Source organism: Elephas maximus, chromosome 16, assembly GCF_024166365.1.
Source record: "Elephas maximus indicus isolate mEleMax1 chromosome 16, mEleMax1 primary haplotype, whole genome shotgun sequence".
Lineage (NCBI taxonomy): Eukaryota > Metazoa > Chordata > Mammalia > Proboscidea > Elephantidae > Elephas > Elephas maximus.
Genome location: NC_064834.1, coordinates 9,229,912 through 9,249,856, shown reverse-complemented (window position 1 = coordinate 9,249,856; position 19,945 = coordinate 9,229,912). Strand labels below are relative to the sequence as shown.

The 19,945-nt window shown below is 49.7% G+C and overlaps 1 protein-coding gene across 3 annotated transcripts in view; it reads right to left on the bottom strand.

Moving 5' to 3' along the window:
* DLG5 (discs large MAGUK scaffold protein 5) overlaps window positions 1–19,945 on the bottom strand; it is a 182,799-nt gene that overhangs the window by 80,193 nt on the left and 82,661 nt on the right. For 2 of the 3 annotated variants that reach the window (XM_049855762.1, XM_049855763.1), the window contains exons 2-5: window positions 19,582–19,650; window positions 8,378–8,540; window positions 3,650–3,793; window positions 2,776–2,959 (exon numbers count right to left, since the gene is read on the bottom strand). In XM_049855762.1, the coding sequence (XP_049711719.1) occupies window positions 2,776–2,959; window positions 3,650–3,793; window positions 8,378–8,540; window positions 19,582–19,650 (560 nt within the window). The remainder of the gene's footprint in view (window positions 1–2,775; window positions 2,960–3,649; window positions 3,794–8,377; window positions 8,541–19,581; window positions 19,651–19,945) is intronic. The other variant, XM_049855764.1, reaches the window with a different exon arrangement.

Genomic DNA, 19,945 nt, shown 5'->3' with positions numbered 1-19,945 from the left:
ACAGCAGGAGCACGCCCATATCCAGATATGGCTTCTAAATATCATCCTCCGCTAAAAGAAATGAGAACTCCTTAGAGAAACTGCTGATTTCCAGGGCAAGGGCAGGTAGAGTATAAAATGGGCCTGGAATACCTTGCTGTGCCAGAGAACAAGAAAACGCTCAAAAACGAGGGAAAACATCAAGAAGACACAGACGCAAACTTAAAGAGACTCCCACAAGTCATCATGGATTATAACCCATTGAATAAAACCGATCACAAGTCCATAAAGATGGGTGGGTGGATGGATGGCATGCAAGGTTGATGAGGAATGGGATATTTATAATTTCAAAAGACCTCCCTATAAAATGCTTACAAATTACGAAGGAAAAAAGGTGAGAGGCCTGAAGACACCACCTCAGTTAAGTAAATGATCAAAGCGAACATGACCAATAATGGGTCAAATGGAACCACGTCCCAGTTGATAGGGGGTAGTGAGAATAAGGCACCATCGTTTCTGTGATATTCCTGCCAAAGATGCATACATTGACTCTAACCATAAGGATCAGATAAATCCAAGTTCAAGGACATCCTACAAAACAACTGGCATCAAGCCTTTAAGATCAGGAAGGTCAAGAAAAGCCTGAGGATCTGTTCACCATGGACTGCCAGAAGACCAAACAAATCTATCCTGGAGGAAGTATAGCCAGAATGCTCTTTAGGAGCGAGGATGGAGAGACTTCGTCTTATATACTTTGGACATTTTATCAGGAGGGACCAGTCCCTGGAGGAGGACATCATGTTTGGTAAAATAGAGGGTCAGTGAAAAAGAGAAAGACCCTCACTGAGATGGACTGCCACCGTGGCTCCAACAATAGGCTCAAACATATTAACGATTGTGAGGATGGCACGGGACTAGCCAGTGTTTCCTTCTGTTGTACACAGAGTCACTTTGAGTCGGGACTGACTCGACGGCACTTAACAACAACAAAGAGACATGACAACAAAATACACTCGCTTATTCTAAATTGCATCTTTTTGCTATAAAAGATATTATTCAGACAACTGGCAAAACTCAAATGGGGTCTGATGATGAGATGGTAGTAATGTATCAATGTGAATTTCCTGACACCGATAGTTGTATTGCTGTTAGACAGGAGAATATCCCTGTTTTAGGAAATACACATTAGAGTATTTGGGGGTGATGGGGCAACAGGTTGGCAACTTACCGTTTTGTTTTGTGTGTGGTGAAAACATATACACCAAGACTTTCACCAACACAACAACTTCCACACCTGCAATTTAACGGCATTGATTACATTTTTCCCGTTGTGCCACCATTACAGCTATCCTTGTCTAAAATATACCACCACCTTTAACATAAACTCAATGCCCTCCAAACAAAAGGCAACTTACTCTTGAATGATATGGGGCGGGGTGAGGTAAAAAGTCTTTGTACTGTTTCTGTCACTTTTCTGTAAATTTGTAATAGTTCCAAAATTAAAAATTAAAACCTGTTTAAATGAAAACAATAAATATGTTGTGCTACATTATCAGATAAATTCTGATTGTTACATACCAGCACTGTTACCAGCAAGACCCAACAGTCCTGTTTTAACTCAGGAGGGACCATAAATTATTTCAATGGGAATGGGACTCTCTGTTTAATCACCACCTATGTTGCAGTGCTCCAAGGACACTGGGATTGCCTTCCAACCCCAAACATCTGAAGCATCTATAGACACAGAACATATCCTCAGCCCTTTCCACACCCTTGGGCAGCCCAGACAGCTCCAGACTATAAATTACAAGAGGTAAACAGCTTGTGTTTCCTTCACGACTGTATATTCAGCACCCAGCACAAAAAAAAAGGGGGGGGGGGGGCTCAATAAATCACTGAATGAATGGCTGAGATTCTGGCAAGTCTGTTTTGCAGAATGCTTATCCCCTTGCCCAACATCATTCATGGCAGGCCCATGTTCTGACTAGCCTGCTACTCATGCCTTTAGTCAAAGTGAACCAAGAGCTGAACAAAGTGAAGACACTAACTTGGAATGGAGAAAGCAGCAAGAGGGCCACACTCTCACCCAGAAAAATAGCAATGATAATTGTTCTAGCTCATATCTGCACAAGGCTTTAATATTTCCAAGCTTCTTTCCATCCATAATCTTGCCTGGTCCATACAAAGGAAATAAGCTACAGACCTCCAGGCTAAGTCAAACCCCTGTTACACACTGCCAGTACCTTGTGCCATCTCCTTGATAGACCTGGAATAATCATAACTATAGAGTGCAATGTGTGATTACTTATTTAGTATTTGTCTCCCCCACTGGACCGCAGGCTTCAGGAGAGCAAGGGCTGAGGGTTTGCTCACCGATATCCCAGTGCCTCACACACAGCAGACACCCCAAGAAGACTGGCTAAATGATCACATGGATGAACAAATGGTTGGATGAATGGATGGATGGATGGGCAAGTGGCTGTGTGAATGGATATATGAATGAATGGATGGGCAGATGATGGACGGCATGGGTGATGGATGGATGGATGGGTGGGTGGATGGGTGGATGGGCATGTGATGGATGGCATGGGTGATGGATGGATCAATAGACGGGTGAGTGAGTAGGAAGGTGGGTGCATGGATGGGTGGGTGAGTGGGTGGATGGATGGATGGATGGACAGAGGGCATGCAGATGGATGGGTGGACGTGTGGACAGATGGGCAGGCAAGTGGGTATGTGGATGAGTGAATGGATGGCCAGTCTTGATCTACCCCCAGCCACCCAGCCCAGCTCTACCTGCTGCTGCTGGGCCCGGAGGTCACCAATCTCCTTCTGGTCCTCCTCGTGGAGCCGCTTCATGTCCTCCCATGACTGCTGTAGCAAGTTCCGCTCCCGCAGTAGCTGCCCGTTCTCCCGCCTTAGCATGTCCACATCATCCTTCAGCTGGGTCTGGTCGCTCAGAAGCCGGCTGTGGAGTGTGCTGAAACCCCCCGCCACACACACACAGATGAGCCTCAGCCAGCCTCCATTCCCCCGCAAAGGCATCACCAGCCCCTCAAGGTGCCAATACTCCCCACACACGAGACGGGAGCCACCACAGCCAGGTCCTCGGCACTCAGAGGCAGGCCAAAGCCTGGGATCGGCCAAATTCCAGAAGGACCCAAACCAATTTTTTAAAATTTGACACCAAAAAAGGCACATGTATGAGATCAAGAAAAGGAGATCAGCCTCTACCTCTATAAACCTGGCACCTCCCAGTTCTGAGGCCTGGGCAAATATCAGCAGGTACACCCTCTGAGGGGCACCAGAAGACCAGAGGGGAACTTGCCCCACCTGCCTGCCATGAGGCCACGTGTTGCAGCAAAGTCCCTGAACAGTGACTGAGAAGCCAGTCAGCTGCCTGGCCCGCTGCCAAGTGTTTTACATCAATTTCACGTCTACCATGCTTCTGAAGCAGGCAGTAAGATGGGGTGAAGGATTAATAGTCTTATTTTACACTTCGGAAAACTGAGGCCCAAAAGCAGAAAGCCATTTGCTAAGGGCTGAATGCTTCTTAAGTGACAGAGACAGGCCCAGATCCAGGACTCCTGGCTCCAAGTCGAGACACAGAAGGGCAGAGGGCAGCTGTTGCATGGACGCTGGGAGCCCTTGCCAAGCAGACCCCACTCACTGGTAGAAATCAGTCTCCTTGGCCACCTCCTCGCACCTCTTCAGGGCGTTGGTGTGCTGGTTCTGGAGGCTCTGCAGGTCTGACATGGCCCGAACACACTGGATCTTCAGCCTCTCATAGTCAGGATTCAGCCTGTGGTAGGGCCTGGCCCAGAGAGGAAAACAGCCCCGTGAACACAGGCCCTAGATTTGTACTGACAATCGGTGTCTCTCAACTGGGGAAGCATGCCCTGCCCCCTCCACAAAGCTTTCTGGCGTTACTCTGGCCCAGCAGTTCCCAAATATTGGTCTCCTATCCAACAAAATCACCCAGGTGCTTGATAAACCCAGATGTCTGGGCCTCACCCACACCATCAGAATCAGAACCCCCAAATGAAGATAGCCTTGGTTGTCTGAGCTCCCCCATACACCTAGAAAGCTGAGAAGGTATAGTCTTGTTCACTAGAAGCTTCCAAGAAACCATGCAACAGGCCTGCAACACAAAGCAGGTCCGTCCACAAACCTGTGGTGGGACCCCAGCAGTCCCCACAAGGGGTGAAGTTTGTCCTCTTTGGAACAGTGATTCTCAATCTTGGGTACACATTAAAATACCAATGCCCGTAAGGGGAAAATGCAGAACAGAATTTCAAATTCTCATGGAATCTAGATTTTCTGGAGCCACTGAGGCTGCATGAACCCCCCAACCTAGTGCCTTGAGATAATCTTTAACCTTCAAATTTAAATCAAAAATGTTCCCTGAAGTCTTCTTTAAATCAAACACTAGTTTAGCTTGGAAACCCTGGTGGCATAGTGGTTAAGAGTTTGGCTGCTAACCAAAAGGCTGGCAGTTTCAATCCACCAGGCGCTCCTTAAAAACACTGTGGTATAGTACTCTGTCCTATAGGTATGGTCGCCATGAGAAGGAATCGACTCAACAGCAATGGGTTTGGTTTTTTGGTTTCAGTTTAGTTTGGTTTAGTAAAGACTGTCTCCTTGAGCACTGTGCTCTTTTAAAGAATTATCTACCTTGTCATGAGACCAGAACTGGATGTTGGTCGGCTCCCGTTACGGAACATTTTGATCAAAGATTCTATAGAAGAATCCTGGTCAAAAGGGAAAAATGCAGAACAGGTTTTCAAATTCTCATGGACTCCAGACTTCCTGGAGCCATGGATGGTGGATGAACCCCTGAAAATATTGTCCTGAGATAATCTTTAAATCTTAAACCAAAAATACCCCCTGAAGTCATCTTAAAACCCAAAAATAGTTTAGTTTAACCAGTAAAGAATGTCTGCCTTGAGCACTGTGCTCTTTCATCTGTCTTTATCGGATCAAAGTGACAACAGCAACTTGAAAGATTAGACAGGAAACTGAGGGGACAGTGAGTTTATGTTAATGGGGGACAAACAACTCAGAAAGGAGAGTGAGAATGGTTGCACAACTCAAAGAATGTAATCCACATCACTGAATTGTACATGTAGAAATTGTTGGATTCCTTTATGGTCTGTTGTATAGATTCTCAACAACAACAAAAATGAATTATATTTTTTAAAAAATTGTATGGGATCAAATGAAAACAATTATGCACAAATAGGACAGTGATAAATTAATTCTGATGGTGGAAAATAATTATCTATATGGGATCAAACTGACAATAGTAACTCAAAAACTTAGACAGGAAGCTTAGGAGCAGTGAGTTTATGCTAATGGGAGGAACAATCTGAAAAAGGAGGGTGAAGAATGTAATCAATGTCACTGAGTTATACGTGTAGAAACTGTGGATTTGAGTATGGTCTATATTCACAACAACAACAAAAATTAAAACAAAAAGCAAAGCCGATGAATGAAATTGCTGTCAATAAGATGTCATCTGCAAAAAGCTGAATTGGCAAAAGTTGTGTAATAGATATATTTATAACAACAACAACAGAGTAGCTACTAAAGCTACTTACGTACAAACACACACCTCATGGGATTTAGTTTCTTGGTCTGGAGGTTTAGGGTCATGGTTTCATGACACATCCCCATTAAGTGGCCTAATATCATCTTTAGTGCTTCTGTTCTACCTCCTAGTTCATCGTGTAGTGCCTAGGGTCTTAAAAGCTTGCAAACCACAGACAATTGGTCTCTATTCACCTGGAGCAACAGAGGAAAAAGGGAGTCAGGCATTGGAGTATATGGAATGTGTGGCTAACTGCCTCCATGAACAACTGCCTCCTTTGCCATGAGAAAAGAAGAGCTGGATGGTGCCCAGCTACATTACTGAACATTTTGATCAAAGATTCTATAGAAGAATCCTGATCAAAAGGGAGAAAAAGCAGAAGAGAATTTCAACAGATTTTCTGAAGCCCTAGAGGTTGGATGAATCCCCAAAACTACTGCCCTGGGATAATCTTTAAACCTTAAACCAAAAAAATCCCCTGACCAAACAACAGTTTAGCTTAACTAGTAAAGAATGTCTGCTTTGAGCATTGTGTTCTTTTAAGAGCTATCTATATGAGATCAAACTGACAATAGCTACTCAAAAGATTAGGCAGCTGAGACTAGAAGGACCCCAGAGGCCACAGTCCCTAGGCCTTCTATTAGGCCAAGACTAGAACCATTCCCAAAGCCAACTCTTCAGACAGGGACTGGACTGGACTATACAACAGAAAACGGTACTGGTGAGGAGTGAGCTTCTTGGATTAAGCAGACACATGAGGCTATGTGGGCAGCTCCTGTCTGGAGGGAAGATGAGAAGGCAGAGAGGACAGGAGCTGGCCAAATGGACATGGGAATACAGGGTGGACAGAAAGGAAATGTGCTGTCTCATTAGGGGGAGAGCAGCTAGGAGTACACAGCAAGGTGTGTATAAGATTTTGTATGAGAGACTGACTTGATTCGGAAACTTTCATTTAAAAAAAAACTTTAGGTAGGAAATTCAGGGGGCAGTGAGTTATGTTAATGGAGGAGGAACAACTTGGAAAAGGAGGGTAAAAATGGTTGCACAACTTGAAGAATGTAAGCAATGTCACTGAACTGCACATGTAGAAATTGTTGAACTGGTGTATGTTCCACTGTGTATATTCTCAACAACAAAAATTAAATAAATTGTTATTTTTTTAATGCCTAGACCAATTACATCAGCATCTCTAGGGGTGGAACCCAGACCTCAGGGCTTTTTAAAATCCCCCAGGCAATCTCAATGTGCAGCCAAGGCTGAGAACACTATCCAGGAGCAGTGTTTCTCAAAGTGGGGGTTCCCAGACCAGCAGCACCAGCATCACCTGGAAACCTGTTAGAGATACAGTTTCTTAGGCCCAGCCCCAGGCCTCCTGAGTCAGGCTGTGTAGGGACTGCTAGCAACCTGTGTTTACCAAGCCCTCCAGGTGATTCTGATGCATGCTCAAGCTGGAGAACTCCTGCCCTACAGCAGGGCTCAACAAACATTTTCTATAAAAGGCCAAGTAATAAATATTTTGGGCTTTTAGGACAGAATAATCTCTGTACAACCATTTAACTCTGACAATGCAGCATGAAAGCTCCACAGACAGTATGTAAATGAATAAGCATGGCTGTGTTCCAATAAAACTTTATTCATAAAAAACAGGCAGTGGGCCACATTTGGCCCACAGGCCTCAGTTGGCTGACTCCTGCTCGAGAGCCTGTGTCTTCGCTCCTCCTGCCTTGTGACATCTGACTGAGGGCCATACTCTCATAAAAACCATCTCCAGGATCAGGCTTTGCAGTCCTGACATCATTCCTCAGGACAAGGCACAGATCATTGATGCTCCTAAAGGAAAGACGTTAAATCAAGGGGGTTAAAAGATTCCCCTCTTCCCTCAAGGTCCCCACTAGCATCACCATACAAGGATAAACTGCCCTGCATCCCTCCTCCTCCCCCATCAAGCCCTCTTGGATCGTGCAGGTGTATAAAGGCTCTTCCTCTGTCGCCCTATGGCCGTCCTCTCTGGTACCTATCTCTGGTTCCGGGAAAGAAGGGGTCAAAGACTTTCTTCCAAAACAACAAAGTGGAATATATGTGGCAAGGGGACAATTCATGTGTTTACAAACTACACAAAGATCCACTCAATAGTGAGGCAGGCTGGGGTCTTCTCGGAGACAGTGGCACAACACAGATGGGCTCACCAATGGGATAAACATATCTATTAAAGCGAGGGGTGGATTTGAACGTGATGGGGATGAACAGGGAAGCCTATTCTCTCAGGGCTGGAAGGCAGAGGACTACAGAAGGCGAGTGATGACCCAAGGCCATCCAACCAACCAGTGAGGGGACACCACAGCAGGACCAGGCTCCTCGAGCTGCTGCCCAGACCACCCACCAAATGATCATCCACAGAGACATGTGGGAAGGGCCAGGAGGCTGGCCAGGCTCTTCTGTCACAAAGACAAGCACACCACTGTCAGGGGCATCTCCAGGTGTGTGATGGGACGCACCCACACACAAACACGCATGCACGCACAAACACGTACACACGTGCACAAACATGCATGCGTGCACACATACACCTTTCAGCCCTACGGTGCCGGCAATGGGCTCCTGCTTTGTCTTGGAGAAAGCAGAACAAGCCTATGCTCGCTGAGCCCGATGTGAGGTGCAGACCAGGGAAGAGAGGGAGGGGTGCAGCACCGACCCCCAGCTGCTAAGAGTGAGTGCGTGCGGGTGACAGCACTGGTATCAGGTAGTCATCCTTGCCCATTGGGCCTGGGCAGGGGAGCCGGCTGGTGGGGAGCCGGCTGGGGTTACTACCTTTTGTCAAAGGTCGTCCCGTGAGTCGCAAAGGCCAGGCGCTTCCGCAGCTCATTCCTCTCTCGGGTCATCAGCTGTAGCTGAATGGAGAGGTTCTCCACCTTCTCATTCACTTGCCGGTCGGTGAGGAGGGGTGGCGGGGATGGTGCCTTCCCAGTGGTGCCTGGTGGGAGGACAACAAGAGCGTGAACTCACATGGAGAAAGCACTCGTGGTGTGCCAGGCACTGCTGTGGGGTCCTGCCTTGTGTCAGCTGATCACAACCCCTTGTGAGATGGGTGTTGCTAGTGCCCCTTCCACACAGGGAACACTGGGTCCCAGCAAGGAAGAGCTAGAACTGAGGACTGAGCCCAGACAGTCTGGCTCCAGCTGGCATGTATTCAACTAGCAACCATCCCAAACTATGTCACTGGCTCAGGTGGACATGGCTCAGGACCCTGAGGACATCCCCTCCATCCCCAACCTGGCTTTGATACCTCCAGGAGGGTACTGTCTTGGCCCTAATCCTCGCATCCTCGCCTGGTCTGGGAATACAGGCTGTCACTGACCCCTGAGCACAGCATCCTGCCCAGCAGGTGGGGCAGGAGAGGTCGACCTGAGCACCCAGCAGAGCTGAAGACGCAGCCAGGGAGGACGACTCACAGGGAGCCCAGCAGAGCTCCTAGGGACGAGGCAGCTGGCTCTGAAGCTGGGGCCCAGGGGCTGTGTCCCTTTCCTCCCCGACCAGGCCAGACATGCTGCAAAAGCTCCCGTTCCGATCCTTCCAACAACCTGCACGACCTGCCCAACCAGGCCAGCTGTGCAGGCTTGGAGGGGTCACCCGCAGGCAAGGTGAGCAGGACACGATGCAGGTCGGTCAGGGCCTCCAGCTGCCCAGTCGGAGCGGGTCCTAATCACCTGTCCCCAAGACTAAAAACGTCCTGAGGGAACCCCAGGCCTTATGCTCTTACAAAAAACAGCATCCACCACCAGCACCAGGACCAGCACCACCAGCACCAGCACCAGCACCAAGACCACCACCAGCACCACCAGCACCACAACCACCACCACCACCACGACCACCAGCACCACGACCACCACCACCACCACGACCACCAGCACCACGACCACCAGCACCAGCAGCACCAGCACCACGACCACCACCGGCACCACCACCACCAGCACCAGCAGCACCAGCACCACGACCACCACCAGCACCAGCACCACCAGCACCACGACCACCACCGGCACCACCACCACCAGCACCACGACCACCAGCACCAGCACCACCAGCACCGAGACCACCACCAACACCAGCACCACCAGCACCACGACCACCACCGGCACCACCACCACCAGCACCACGACCACCACCAGCACGACCACCACCAGCACCACCACCATGACCACCAGCACCACCAGCACCACGACCACCACCGGCACCACCACCACCGGCACCACGACCACCAGCACCAGCAGCACCAGCACCACGACCACCACCAGCACCACCACCAGCACCAGCACCACCACCACGACCACCAGCACCACCAGCACCACGACCACCAGCACCACCAGCACCACGACCACCACCGGCACCACCACCACAACCACCAGCACCACCACCACCAGCACCACGACCACCACCGGCACGACCACCACCAGCACCACGACCACCACCGGCACCACCACCACCAGCACCACGACCACCACCAGCACCACCACAACCACCACCGGCACCTCCACCACCAGCACCACGACCACCACCAGCACCACCACCACGACCACCAGCACCTCCACCACCAGCACCACGACCACCACCAGCACCACCACCAGGACCACCACCACCACCGGCACCAGCACCACCGGCACCGGCACCAGCACCACCACCATCAGCACCACCAGCACCGGCACCACCACCAGCACCAGCACCAGCACCGGCACCACCGCTGACATGCAACGAATCCATTTCTAGGAAGGAAGCACCTCACTGAAATGCCCTGGGAAAGAGTGGAACCCACTGTGCTTTTATACTGAAGGCTGTCACGCATGTTTCCCTGCCATCTCCTCTGCCCTCACGAGGTGCTCCGTGGGGTCACAGTGGCTTCAGCAATCCTATTTTACGGATGTGATCTGGGGGAGCTGACTTGCCCCAAGGACACAGGATTTGTTCCCACAGTGGACCTGAAGACCGTGTGAAGGGCAAGCAGGATATCTTCTGACTCCCTGTACCATCCTGACCACCACCCTCAGCTGCCGCAGGGACAAGCAAAGGCCTTAGACTCAGAAAGTTCAATAAAGCCTCCTTGGTTGACTGGTTGCTCAAACCAAGTGTTCCCCCCCAGCCAAGACAAAAGATGGGCACACCAGCTATGGCCTTGCGCCTTCCGGGGGGCCAGGAGGATGAGGCAACACTGCGGGGACAATCTAGACCATGGTATGAGGTGGGACTCAGCTCTCAGCTCAGCATTTTTCAAAGCTGGTACCACCTGAAACTAAGGAGCCCTGGGGTGCAACAGTTAAGCACTTGGCTGCTAACCGAAAGACTGGTGGTTTGAACCCACCCAGTGGCTCTGTAGGAAAAAGGCCTGGTGATCTGTTTCCAGAAAGATTACAGCCAAGAAAACCAGATGTGGCAGTTCTACTTTGTCATACGGGGTCCCAACGACAAACAGCAACAACACCTGAATCTAGTACCTCCTGAGGTGAATGTCATTAAAAACCTCTAGGACCCTAACAACCAGGGTTGCTGTGCTCCAGCCCAGACCTTTGGGATCAGAGTCTTCTCTGTGATAGGGCCCGGAATCAGCATTTCCCATAGACATTCTCCCCCTTAACGTGATCCTACTCTACAGCTTGAGAAGTATTCTTCGCCTCTCCCCAAAAGACCCTGGATCCTCACCCGCCCCTAGGAGTTTTGGCAAACAGGCTGGCTACAGCTCTGTGCAGGCTGAGTCATACTTTTCTAAGTTCTGGCCCAGGGTCAGTTCCACCACTGAATTATCTGGCTTGTAGTAACGCGCCTGACTTTCTGTCAAGGGGGGCTTCCTTAGGTGAACACCTGATATCCCATCTGGAGGCGCCTACTACTCATACTCTAACCAATTCCAGGAGAAAATTAGGTATGGAGGACTGACAAACCCAAGGCAGATAGGTTAGAAAAACTCCCAAAGAGCACCCAGAAAAGGGGGGTTCAACCTGCACATCACGGCCAACCCACACAACAACAGCCAACTCACAGGACAGACTTCTACTCAGTGCTTATGATGGCCCAGGCGTTAATTTAATCCTTACCACAAACCCAGAGGTGAGTTCTATTATTATCATCCTATTTTACAGGTGAGAAAACTGAGGCGCAGCAAGGTTAGACAATTGAATCAAACTCGCACCAATAACGGTGGTGGCACTGGAATGTGAGGCCAGGCAGCCTGGATTCAGAGCACATGCCTTCACCACAACCCTGATGCCTCCCAAATGACAATTGGTAGCAGTTACTTGGTGCCCAGAGTCCCTGGCTGGTGCAAACTGTTAACACACTCTAGCTGAAAGACTGGTGTTTCAAGTCTACCCAGAGACACCTCAGAAGAAAGGCCTGGCAATCTACTTCCCAAAAATCAGCTATCAAAAACTTTATGGAGCACAGTTCTACTCTGATACACGTGGGGTCACCGTGAGTTGGAGTCAACTCAACAGCAACTGATTTACTTGGTGTCCAACAGTTTTTGAAGTATTTTTCACACATTATTCCATTTAATACTCATGAGGAAGACACTGCTGTTATCCCCATTCTACAGATAAGGAAACGAAACCCTACCAAAGTTGGCATGGCCAGGTCTCAGCGCCAGTGACAGAGCTGGGATTTGAACCTCTGTATCTGACCCCAGAGTCCCTGAGTGGTGCAAATGGTTAAAGTGCTCTTCTGCTAACCAAAAGGCTGGCGGTTCAAGTCCACCCAGAGCCTCCTCAGAAGAAAGGCCTAGTGACCTGCTTCTGAGAAATCCGCCACTGAAAACCCTCTGGGGCACAGCTCTACTCTGACCCATGTGGTGTCGCCATGAGTCAGAACGGAGTCAACAGTAACTGGCTCTTCGGTCTTGCTTTGTTTTGTTTGTTTGTTTTTGGTGGTTCTACCTCCCCCCAGAGCCCAAGGTCTTCACCTAAAAGTTCACAAACGTTTTAATCTTCAGACCTCTTTACACTCTTAAAAATTACTCAGTCAGACCGTCTGTTAGCCCAAGACAGGAACCATTCCCAAAGCCAACTCTTCAGACAGGGATTGGACTGGACTATGGGATAGAAAATGATAACTGGTGAAGAGTGAGCTTCTTGGATTAAGTAGACACATGAGACTATGTGGGCAGCTCCTGTCTGGAGGGGAGATGAGAGGGCACAGGGGGTCAGAAGCTGGCGGAATGGACACGAAAATAGACAGTGGAGGGAAGGAGTGTGCTGTCTCATTAGGGGGAGAGCAACTACGAGCATATAAACCAAAAACCAAACCAAACCCAGTGCCGTCAAGTCGATTCCGACTCATAGTGACCCTATAGGACAGAGTAGAACTGCCCCATAGAGTTTCCAAGGAGCGCCCGGCAGATTCGAACTGCCGACCCTTTGGTTAGCAGCCATAGCACTTAACCACTATGCCACCAGGGTTTCCCCAGGAGTATACAGCAAGTATATAAATTTTTGTATGGTAGACTGACTTGATTTGTAAACTTTCACTTAAAACACAAAAAAAATTAAAAAAAAAATTATTCAGGACTCCAAAGAGCTTTTTGTTTACATGGGTTTTAATCTATTGATATCTACCTGATTAGAAATTAAATAGAGAAAAATAATTGAAATGTTTACTAACTCATTTAAAAATAACCAAAAACCCACTACATATTAGCATGACATTTTTTAACAAAAAAGTAACTATCTTTTCCATAACAAAACAAAAACACAGTGAGAATGGCATTCTTTACATTTGTACAAAGCTCTGCGGCACCTGGCTGAACAGCAGACTAGGTGGCGAGGTTGTCCTGTCTGCTGCGGCATCACACACTATGCATGGAACCTTTGGAAAACTCCACTCCACCCCGGTGGAGAATGAGACCGCAAAAAGGCAAATGATATCTTATTATTATTTTGAAAACAGTTTGGATCTTGCGAACCTCCTGACAAGACCCCAGGGACACTCTACCACACTTCGAGAACTTCTGTTCTCTGCTGTAATCAAGGACAAGAAGTTTCAGAGAAACATTAAATCACAGAATGGAAAGGCACCAGCAGGCCCAGTAACCCCCCTTTGGGCAGTGAGGAATTTTCACCCATTTTACAAATGAAGCAACGGAAGGAGGCACCCCAGCAGTGGGACTCATTGGATACCTCGCAGCCCACCTCGCAGCAGCCGTTGCTTTGTGCCTCAGGCCCAGGAAGGATGAGCCTGGCTCCCCGGCTTTCAGCTGGGTGGACCACTGATTGCGCAGGCAGTGAAGAGAGCAACTGGCATTCACTGAGCACAGCCAAGGTGCTGGCTTCTCTAACAAATGCACCCCATCATTATCCCATTAATCCCCAAGCACCCTACTGGCGTGTGGTCAGCTGGACTGGGTGGCCCCGATAAGCTCCAGGCACTGGCTGTCAGGGGAGAAGGGAAGCAGCGGCAGATACCGGTCATCAGAGGCACGTGGAGTAAAGCCGAGCCACCCTGACCTAGGGAGCTGGAGCCGTCCAGGAAAGACAAAGCCCCATGTCCCAGACCGGTGACCCTTAAAGTGATTCCCAACAGGCAGCCTCAGCAACACCAGGAACTTGTTGGAAATGCATATTCTCAGGCCCCAGACCCACGCAATAAGAAACCCTGGGGCAGGTGGTATTTTAACAAGCCCTCCACGTGATGGAAACCCTGGTGGCGTAGTGGTTAAGTGCTACAGCTGCTAACCAAGAGGTCAGCAGTTCGAATCCACCAGGTGCTCCTTGGAAACTCCACGGGGCAGTTCTACTCTGTCCTATAGGGTCGCTATGAGTCGGAATCGACTCGACGGCAGTGGGTGGCCACGTGATTCTGCTGCACGCTAAAGTTTCAGACCCACTGGTCTGGACCAAAGTTTCATTTACTGGCCAAAGTGGGCTTTTTCTCTCCCTTGCTTCATTGGCTGTCCAGTGGCCACTACATTGGAAGGAATCCTTGGTTGATAAAAGGCAGAGCCACCCCTTCCTACCCTCCCAACTACGGAAGTCTACAGGGGACACCCTCCATATTCAGTCTGCACATGGCCCCTGCTCAGCACCCTCCCAGGATTCAGAATGAGAGGGGTAAAGATGAAAGGGAGTCCAGATACCAGCGCAGCAGCTGCAGCCTTGCCAAGCTCCACATCTCCTCCCAGATGTTCCGCTTGCTCTGGAATCTGACTCAGGCTCTGCTACTGCAGAAACCCACACCAGGACAAGCAACGGTGCCCCTTGCTCCCCACTGCTCCCTCCGTCTGGAGCACCGCTGCTGGAAGGCCCAACTCAAGCGCCATGAAGCTTTCTCTGATTCCCCTCAGCAGAACGAATTGCTCCTTCTCCTGAGCTATTCATTCCCTTTGTTTTGCATGGGGCAGAATGGCCACTCACTGACCTCTCTGTCTCCTTGGCTAGACTACGATTAGGAAGCACGCACCCCTGTGGTCCACATGAGCACCGGGCATGTGCTACAAGACAAAGAACACCGGCTTCCCAAAAGGGAGGCCTGATTCAACAGGAAGGACCAGGGAAGGAAGGGTCCGAAGGCACAAGTTCCAACAAGTTCCAGGAGCAGCCCTGCCTCGCCAGTGACTCACCCCTACCTTCCCATCAACTAGAAGCTACACTTTCCAGGAATCTTCACAGATATACCAGGGAAGCCCTTCAGATCCTCCTGCTGCCAACAAGCTGGAGACCTCTCTGTTTAATAAGTCATGGCTCCTGTTACTTCAATTTGCATGGAATTTACAGCTTGCTTTAGGAATGCTGCCTGAGATTCTCTTCCCCTCCTTAAAGCCTCCCCAGACATCCCAGATGAGAAATAAAAGGCAAATGAGAACAAGATGAATTGGGAGGAAAAAATATCAACTGTCTGAAATGACCATGAATTCTACGGGCCAGTGGGGTTGAGGCCAGGTTACCAGAATGGCCAAGTAGGGGTGGGGGACCCCTCAGGGAAGCCACGTGTGCTTGCTGGTGAAGACTGCCTGAAAAGGCCTCAGGAGGAAGACCCTGCCACCTTTAAGGCTGGAAGCAAAGGTGTGATGTCTTGTAAGCAGGGTCAAGCTGGAGGTGTGAAATGGGAGGGGCCGCATTAGGACCTCCGGCTAACCAGGTGAGCCCACCAGGCATCAGCTACTGCTGGGTAACACCATCGCCAAGTCTTCACCAGTTTTCTCTTCAGCTGAATACAATTTGCCATCTTTGCCCAAATATTCTTTTTAGGGAGATACAAGAGAGAAAGTGGAGGCAATGTCTTCAGTATAGGGACCTTACTCTTGGCTTTCTTTAGGTTCTTGAAGGTAGACCAAACAAATGACATCAGCCAGTCCTCACCTGACCTCATCAGTGCCCCTGTCCAACCTTCTCTAGTAGGCACTAAAGAGGTCCTGTGGCCAGTGCACCTTCACTGCACACCAAGAAACTGGTTCAAACCAGTCAGACATACTAGTGTCCTTGCCAGGGATTAGGTTAAGCCAATGCATCTCAAACTTGAGCACGTGTCTCCAAAGTTCGTTGCAGCACTGTTCACAAGAGCAAACAGTGGAAATGACCCAAGTGTCCCTAAATAGATTAACGGACAAACAAAACGTGGTATATCCATATACTGCACTGTTGTTAGCCGCCATCAAGTCCGCCCCAACTCATGGTGAACCACGCACAACAGGACAAACGCTGCCTGGTCCCGCACCATCCCCATGATCTATACTGCAGACCGTCATGATCCACGGGGTTTTCATTGGCTGATTTTTGGATGTACATCGCCAGGCCTTTCTTCCTAGTCCATCTAAGTCTGGAAGCTCTGCTGAAACCTGTTCAGCGTGACAGCAACACACAAGCTTCCACCGACAGATGGGTGGTGGCCATGTATGAGATGCTTTGGAGGGAATTAAGCCCAGATCTCCCGTGAGAGTTCTGTCACTGAACCATGACCGACCCCTGGTATATCCAGATAATGAGATATCTCTCAACCATAAAGAAAAATGAAGCTCTGATACATGCTACGTACGCCACAGATGATCCTTGAAAACATTACGCTGAGTGAAAGAAACCGGATACACAAAAGGACAAACATTGTGTGGTCGGTCCCCCTTACATGGAATGTCTACAAGAGGCAAATAGCAAATGCATAGAGACAAAAAGAGATTAGTGGTTACTCGGGACTCACGGGGCAGGAGGGAAGGAAATGGGGTGTTATTACTTAATGGGCACGGAGCTTCTGTTTGGGGTGAAAAAAAGGTTTGGAAATAAACAGTGGTGATGGCAGAACAACCTTGTGAATATAATGCCACTAAACTGTACACTTAAAATGGTTCAAATGGCAAAACTATGTTAACCACAATTAAAAAAAAAATCTTGAGCCTGTGGCTACAACGCCTAGAAAGCTGCTGAAACACAGAATGCAGGAACCCCTCAGAGTTCCTCACGAGCAGATGTGGGGGTGCAGCTTGAGAGCCTACATCTCTAACAAGTGCTTCAGTGCTGTGGCTCTAACGGCCACACTTCACGAGCCACAGACCCAACTGTGGTCTACGAGAGGAGAGGTTCATCTGTGCCAGGGGACTTCTGGGAAAGGCTGCTTAGTTCATAAGGAGACGCCAGAGGAGACGACCTCTTCCTCCTCAGGGCCATTTGCTCTACATCTGCACCATCCAATATGGCAACCACTAGCCTCACTGGGTTTAGCCACTCGTGGCTACTGAACACTTGAAATGTGGCTAGTATGACTGAGAAACTAGAATTTTTAATTTGACTTTGTTTTCATTAATTTAAATTGAAACAGCCACCTGTTACTGGTATTGACCATACTGGACATCGCAGCTCTGGACACCTTTAGGTGTGGCTGTGATGGCTGGAGCTGGTGGTATAGGCACCGTGTCAGCAGCCTGAGGGGGAGAAACCACACAGAGGAGGGCAGAGCCAGGAGAGCCACATCCCAACATCCTGGGCCCCACCTCGGACTGCTTGTTATGTGAGACAATACATTTCCTGAGTGTTTAACACAGTGTGAGTAGGAGTTTGCTGTTGCTCATAGCCAAAGGCCTTCTGTGGAAAAACGGGACTACATACCCAAAGACAACATCAGCTGCAAAGAGGAGAGCAAACCTCAGTTCCCTGTGAATGCAGAGAGTTTGAGTGGAAGGGATGCAACCAGTTCTTTCAGCATTACAGATCTGGTCACAGACAGTGAAGGCTCAGGCTCAGGCTACTACAGGAAGCACATCAGAGAGAGCATTGCTCTCTGCCTGCCTGCAACTTCCGAGAACTAGCTGGGGGCACTGCTGACTCGTCCACCCCAAAGCTGAAACAGCCTCCCGTGAGCTTAGAATCGGCTGGGGGGTCCCAGACACGATGCCTCTTCCAGGGTCTGCAAAGGTACAGCTGCACAAGAGTAGCTTCCTAAGTCGCTTGTAATTCCACCATTAGCAATCGCTGCTGTGGGTGATGCATGCTTCTCTCTGGAGTCCCCTTTTAAAATACAAATGCTCCTAGAAGAGGTGAAACTTTGGGCTTTGAAGTTGTAGCGTGAAGGAGTGGGTCAGGTAACTGTTAGATCATCATTCCTTATTCCCAAGGGGAAGAGGGAGCCTGAGAAGGGCGAGGCATGAGAGAGGAAACAGGGGTACATTCAGGGCTTCCCCAGCCCACAAAAGCCCCACCTTTTTCCTGTGCTTACCCTGACTGCCCACCCCTGTGTACTTCCTGAGGGGGTCTGTCCAATGTTCAACATTCCAAAAATTCCATCATGCAAGTGATGTGTCTCCAGGCACCCAAAGCAGGCAGGACAAAGTGATACAAGAACATCAGATCTAAATCATGGTTCCAGAAGGGCCCTTCCTGGTCCCTAGACTGGATGAGGGGACCCTGCTGGTAGCTGTCTTCCCTTTCACTACACTGCTCTCTCGTGTTATAATTCCTTATTTAACTGTCTCCCCCACAGACCTGAAGGTCCACACGCACTGGAACCACGTCTGACATGCTGGAGGGGTTCAGGAAACGCTGGTCAAATCACCGTGTGAAAGGTCTACCCTGGCCAGTTCTGGAATCTCAGGAATGAGACTTTCCCTCTCTGGTGTCAATTTCCCCATATGTCCGTCCACACGAGGGAAAATGAAATAATTGGACCAGATGACCTCTGTAAGCCCTCCTGACTCAAAAACTCCAGGACTCACCACTGAAGGTGTACCCCTCAGAGTCCAATCAGACAACACAAACCACACTAGGGGTGTTCAATAGCAGCTGTCGAGTTGACTCCAACTCATGGAGACCCCATGTGTGTCAGAGTAGAGCCACACTCCATAAGGCTTTCAGTGGCTGATTTTTTGGAAGCAGATGTCCCAGCTTGTGTTCCGAGGAGCCTCTGGGTGGACCCGAACCTCTAACCTTGCAGTTAGCAGCCAAGTACCTTAACTGTCTATACTACCCAGGGACCCCTGGGATGTTAAATAGAGCGGATTTAACACAACGAATTGGTCATAGAGGTGTTAGAAGGCTGAGAGACCATTCTGACCCTCCTGCTAGTATGTCTTCAGAGACAAAAGCAGGGCCTCACCTTATGGGCTTCTGAACCCCATGTTCCAAGAGACATGTCCAACTCAGCATGGACTGGCTACTCCTGTACCCATGGCAGCACACTGCCCCGTAGGCTGTTTGTTCCCACTTACAGAGTCTCAAAGGGGACAAGGCTCATGGACAGTGGTCACTGAGTGCCTCCAAGGCCTCTGAGGGGAGGTGGAGGCGACAGGCACACTGAGCAGCCCTATGCCCTGACAGAGTGAGGACATGGTGAAGCATGGGCCTCCCCGAGCACCTGCCTCCCTTCTAACACCAGAGCCAGGTTTTTGCCCTCCTCTGTTAAGAGGATTACTGCTGATGTGAGAAAATGTGAATGGAATCAACAGATGTTCCCATAAATCATCTGACGAGTGAGGGCCAACAGCCGCCTCATGCGCCCTGGGCTGCTCGGGCTGACACCCAGACCCTGACCCGTCTGGCACCCAGGCCGGTGGTACTCACCCACACTGCTGAGGGAACCACTGCTCTCGGAGTCTGAGGGCATGATGGACAAGACGCTGTAGGTGGAGCCTGGGGACAGAAGGGGAGACCATTTGTTACTAATTCCAAAGGGATCACTTGTCTATCCTCGGTTAACACGGGGCCACGGAAACCAGCACTGTACCAGGGACAGATTCTCAGGCTCAAGGGGCTGGCAGAGAAGGTGCAGGCAGCAAGGTCTGGTCTTGGTGCTTCTGCAAGGCCCTCTGCCTCTCCGGTCCACCATGCTACTGCTCTGGAGGACTCACCGCCAGGCAGAGGTGGAGCTTGGAACCAGGTAGCTAGCTCCTTGTTGGGAGATCTGGGGAAAGGCTTAGCAAGGAAG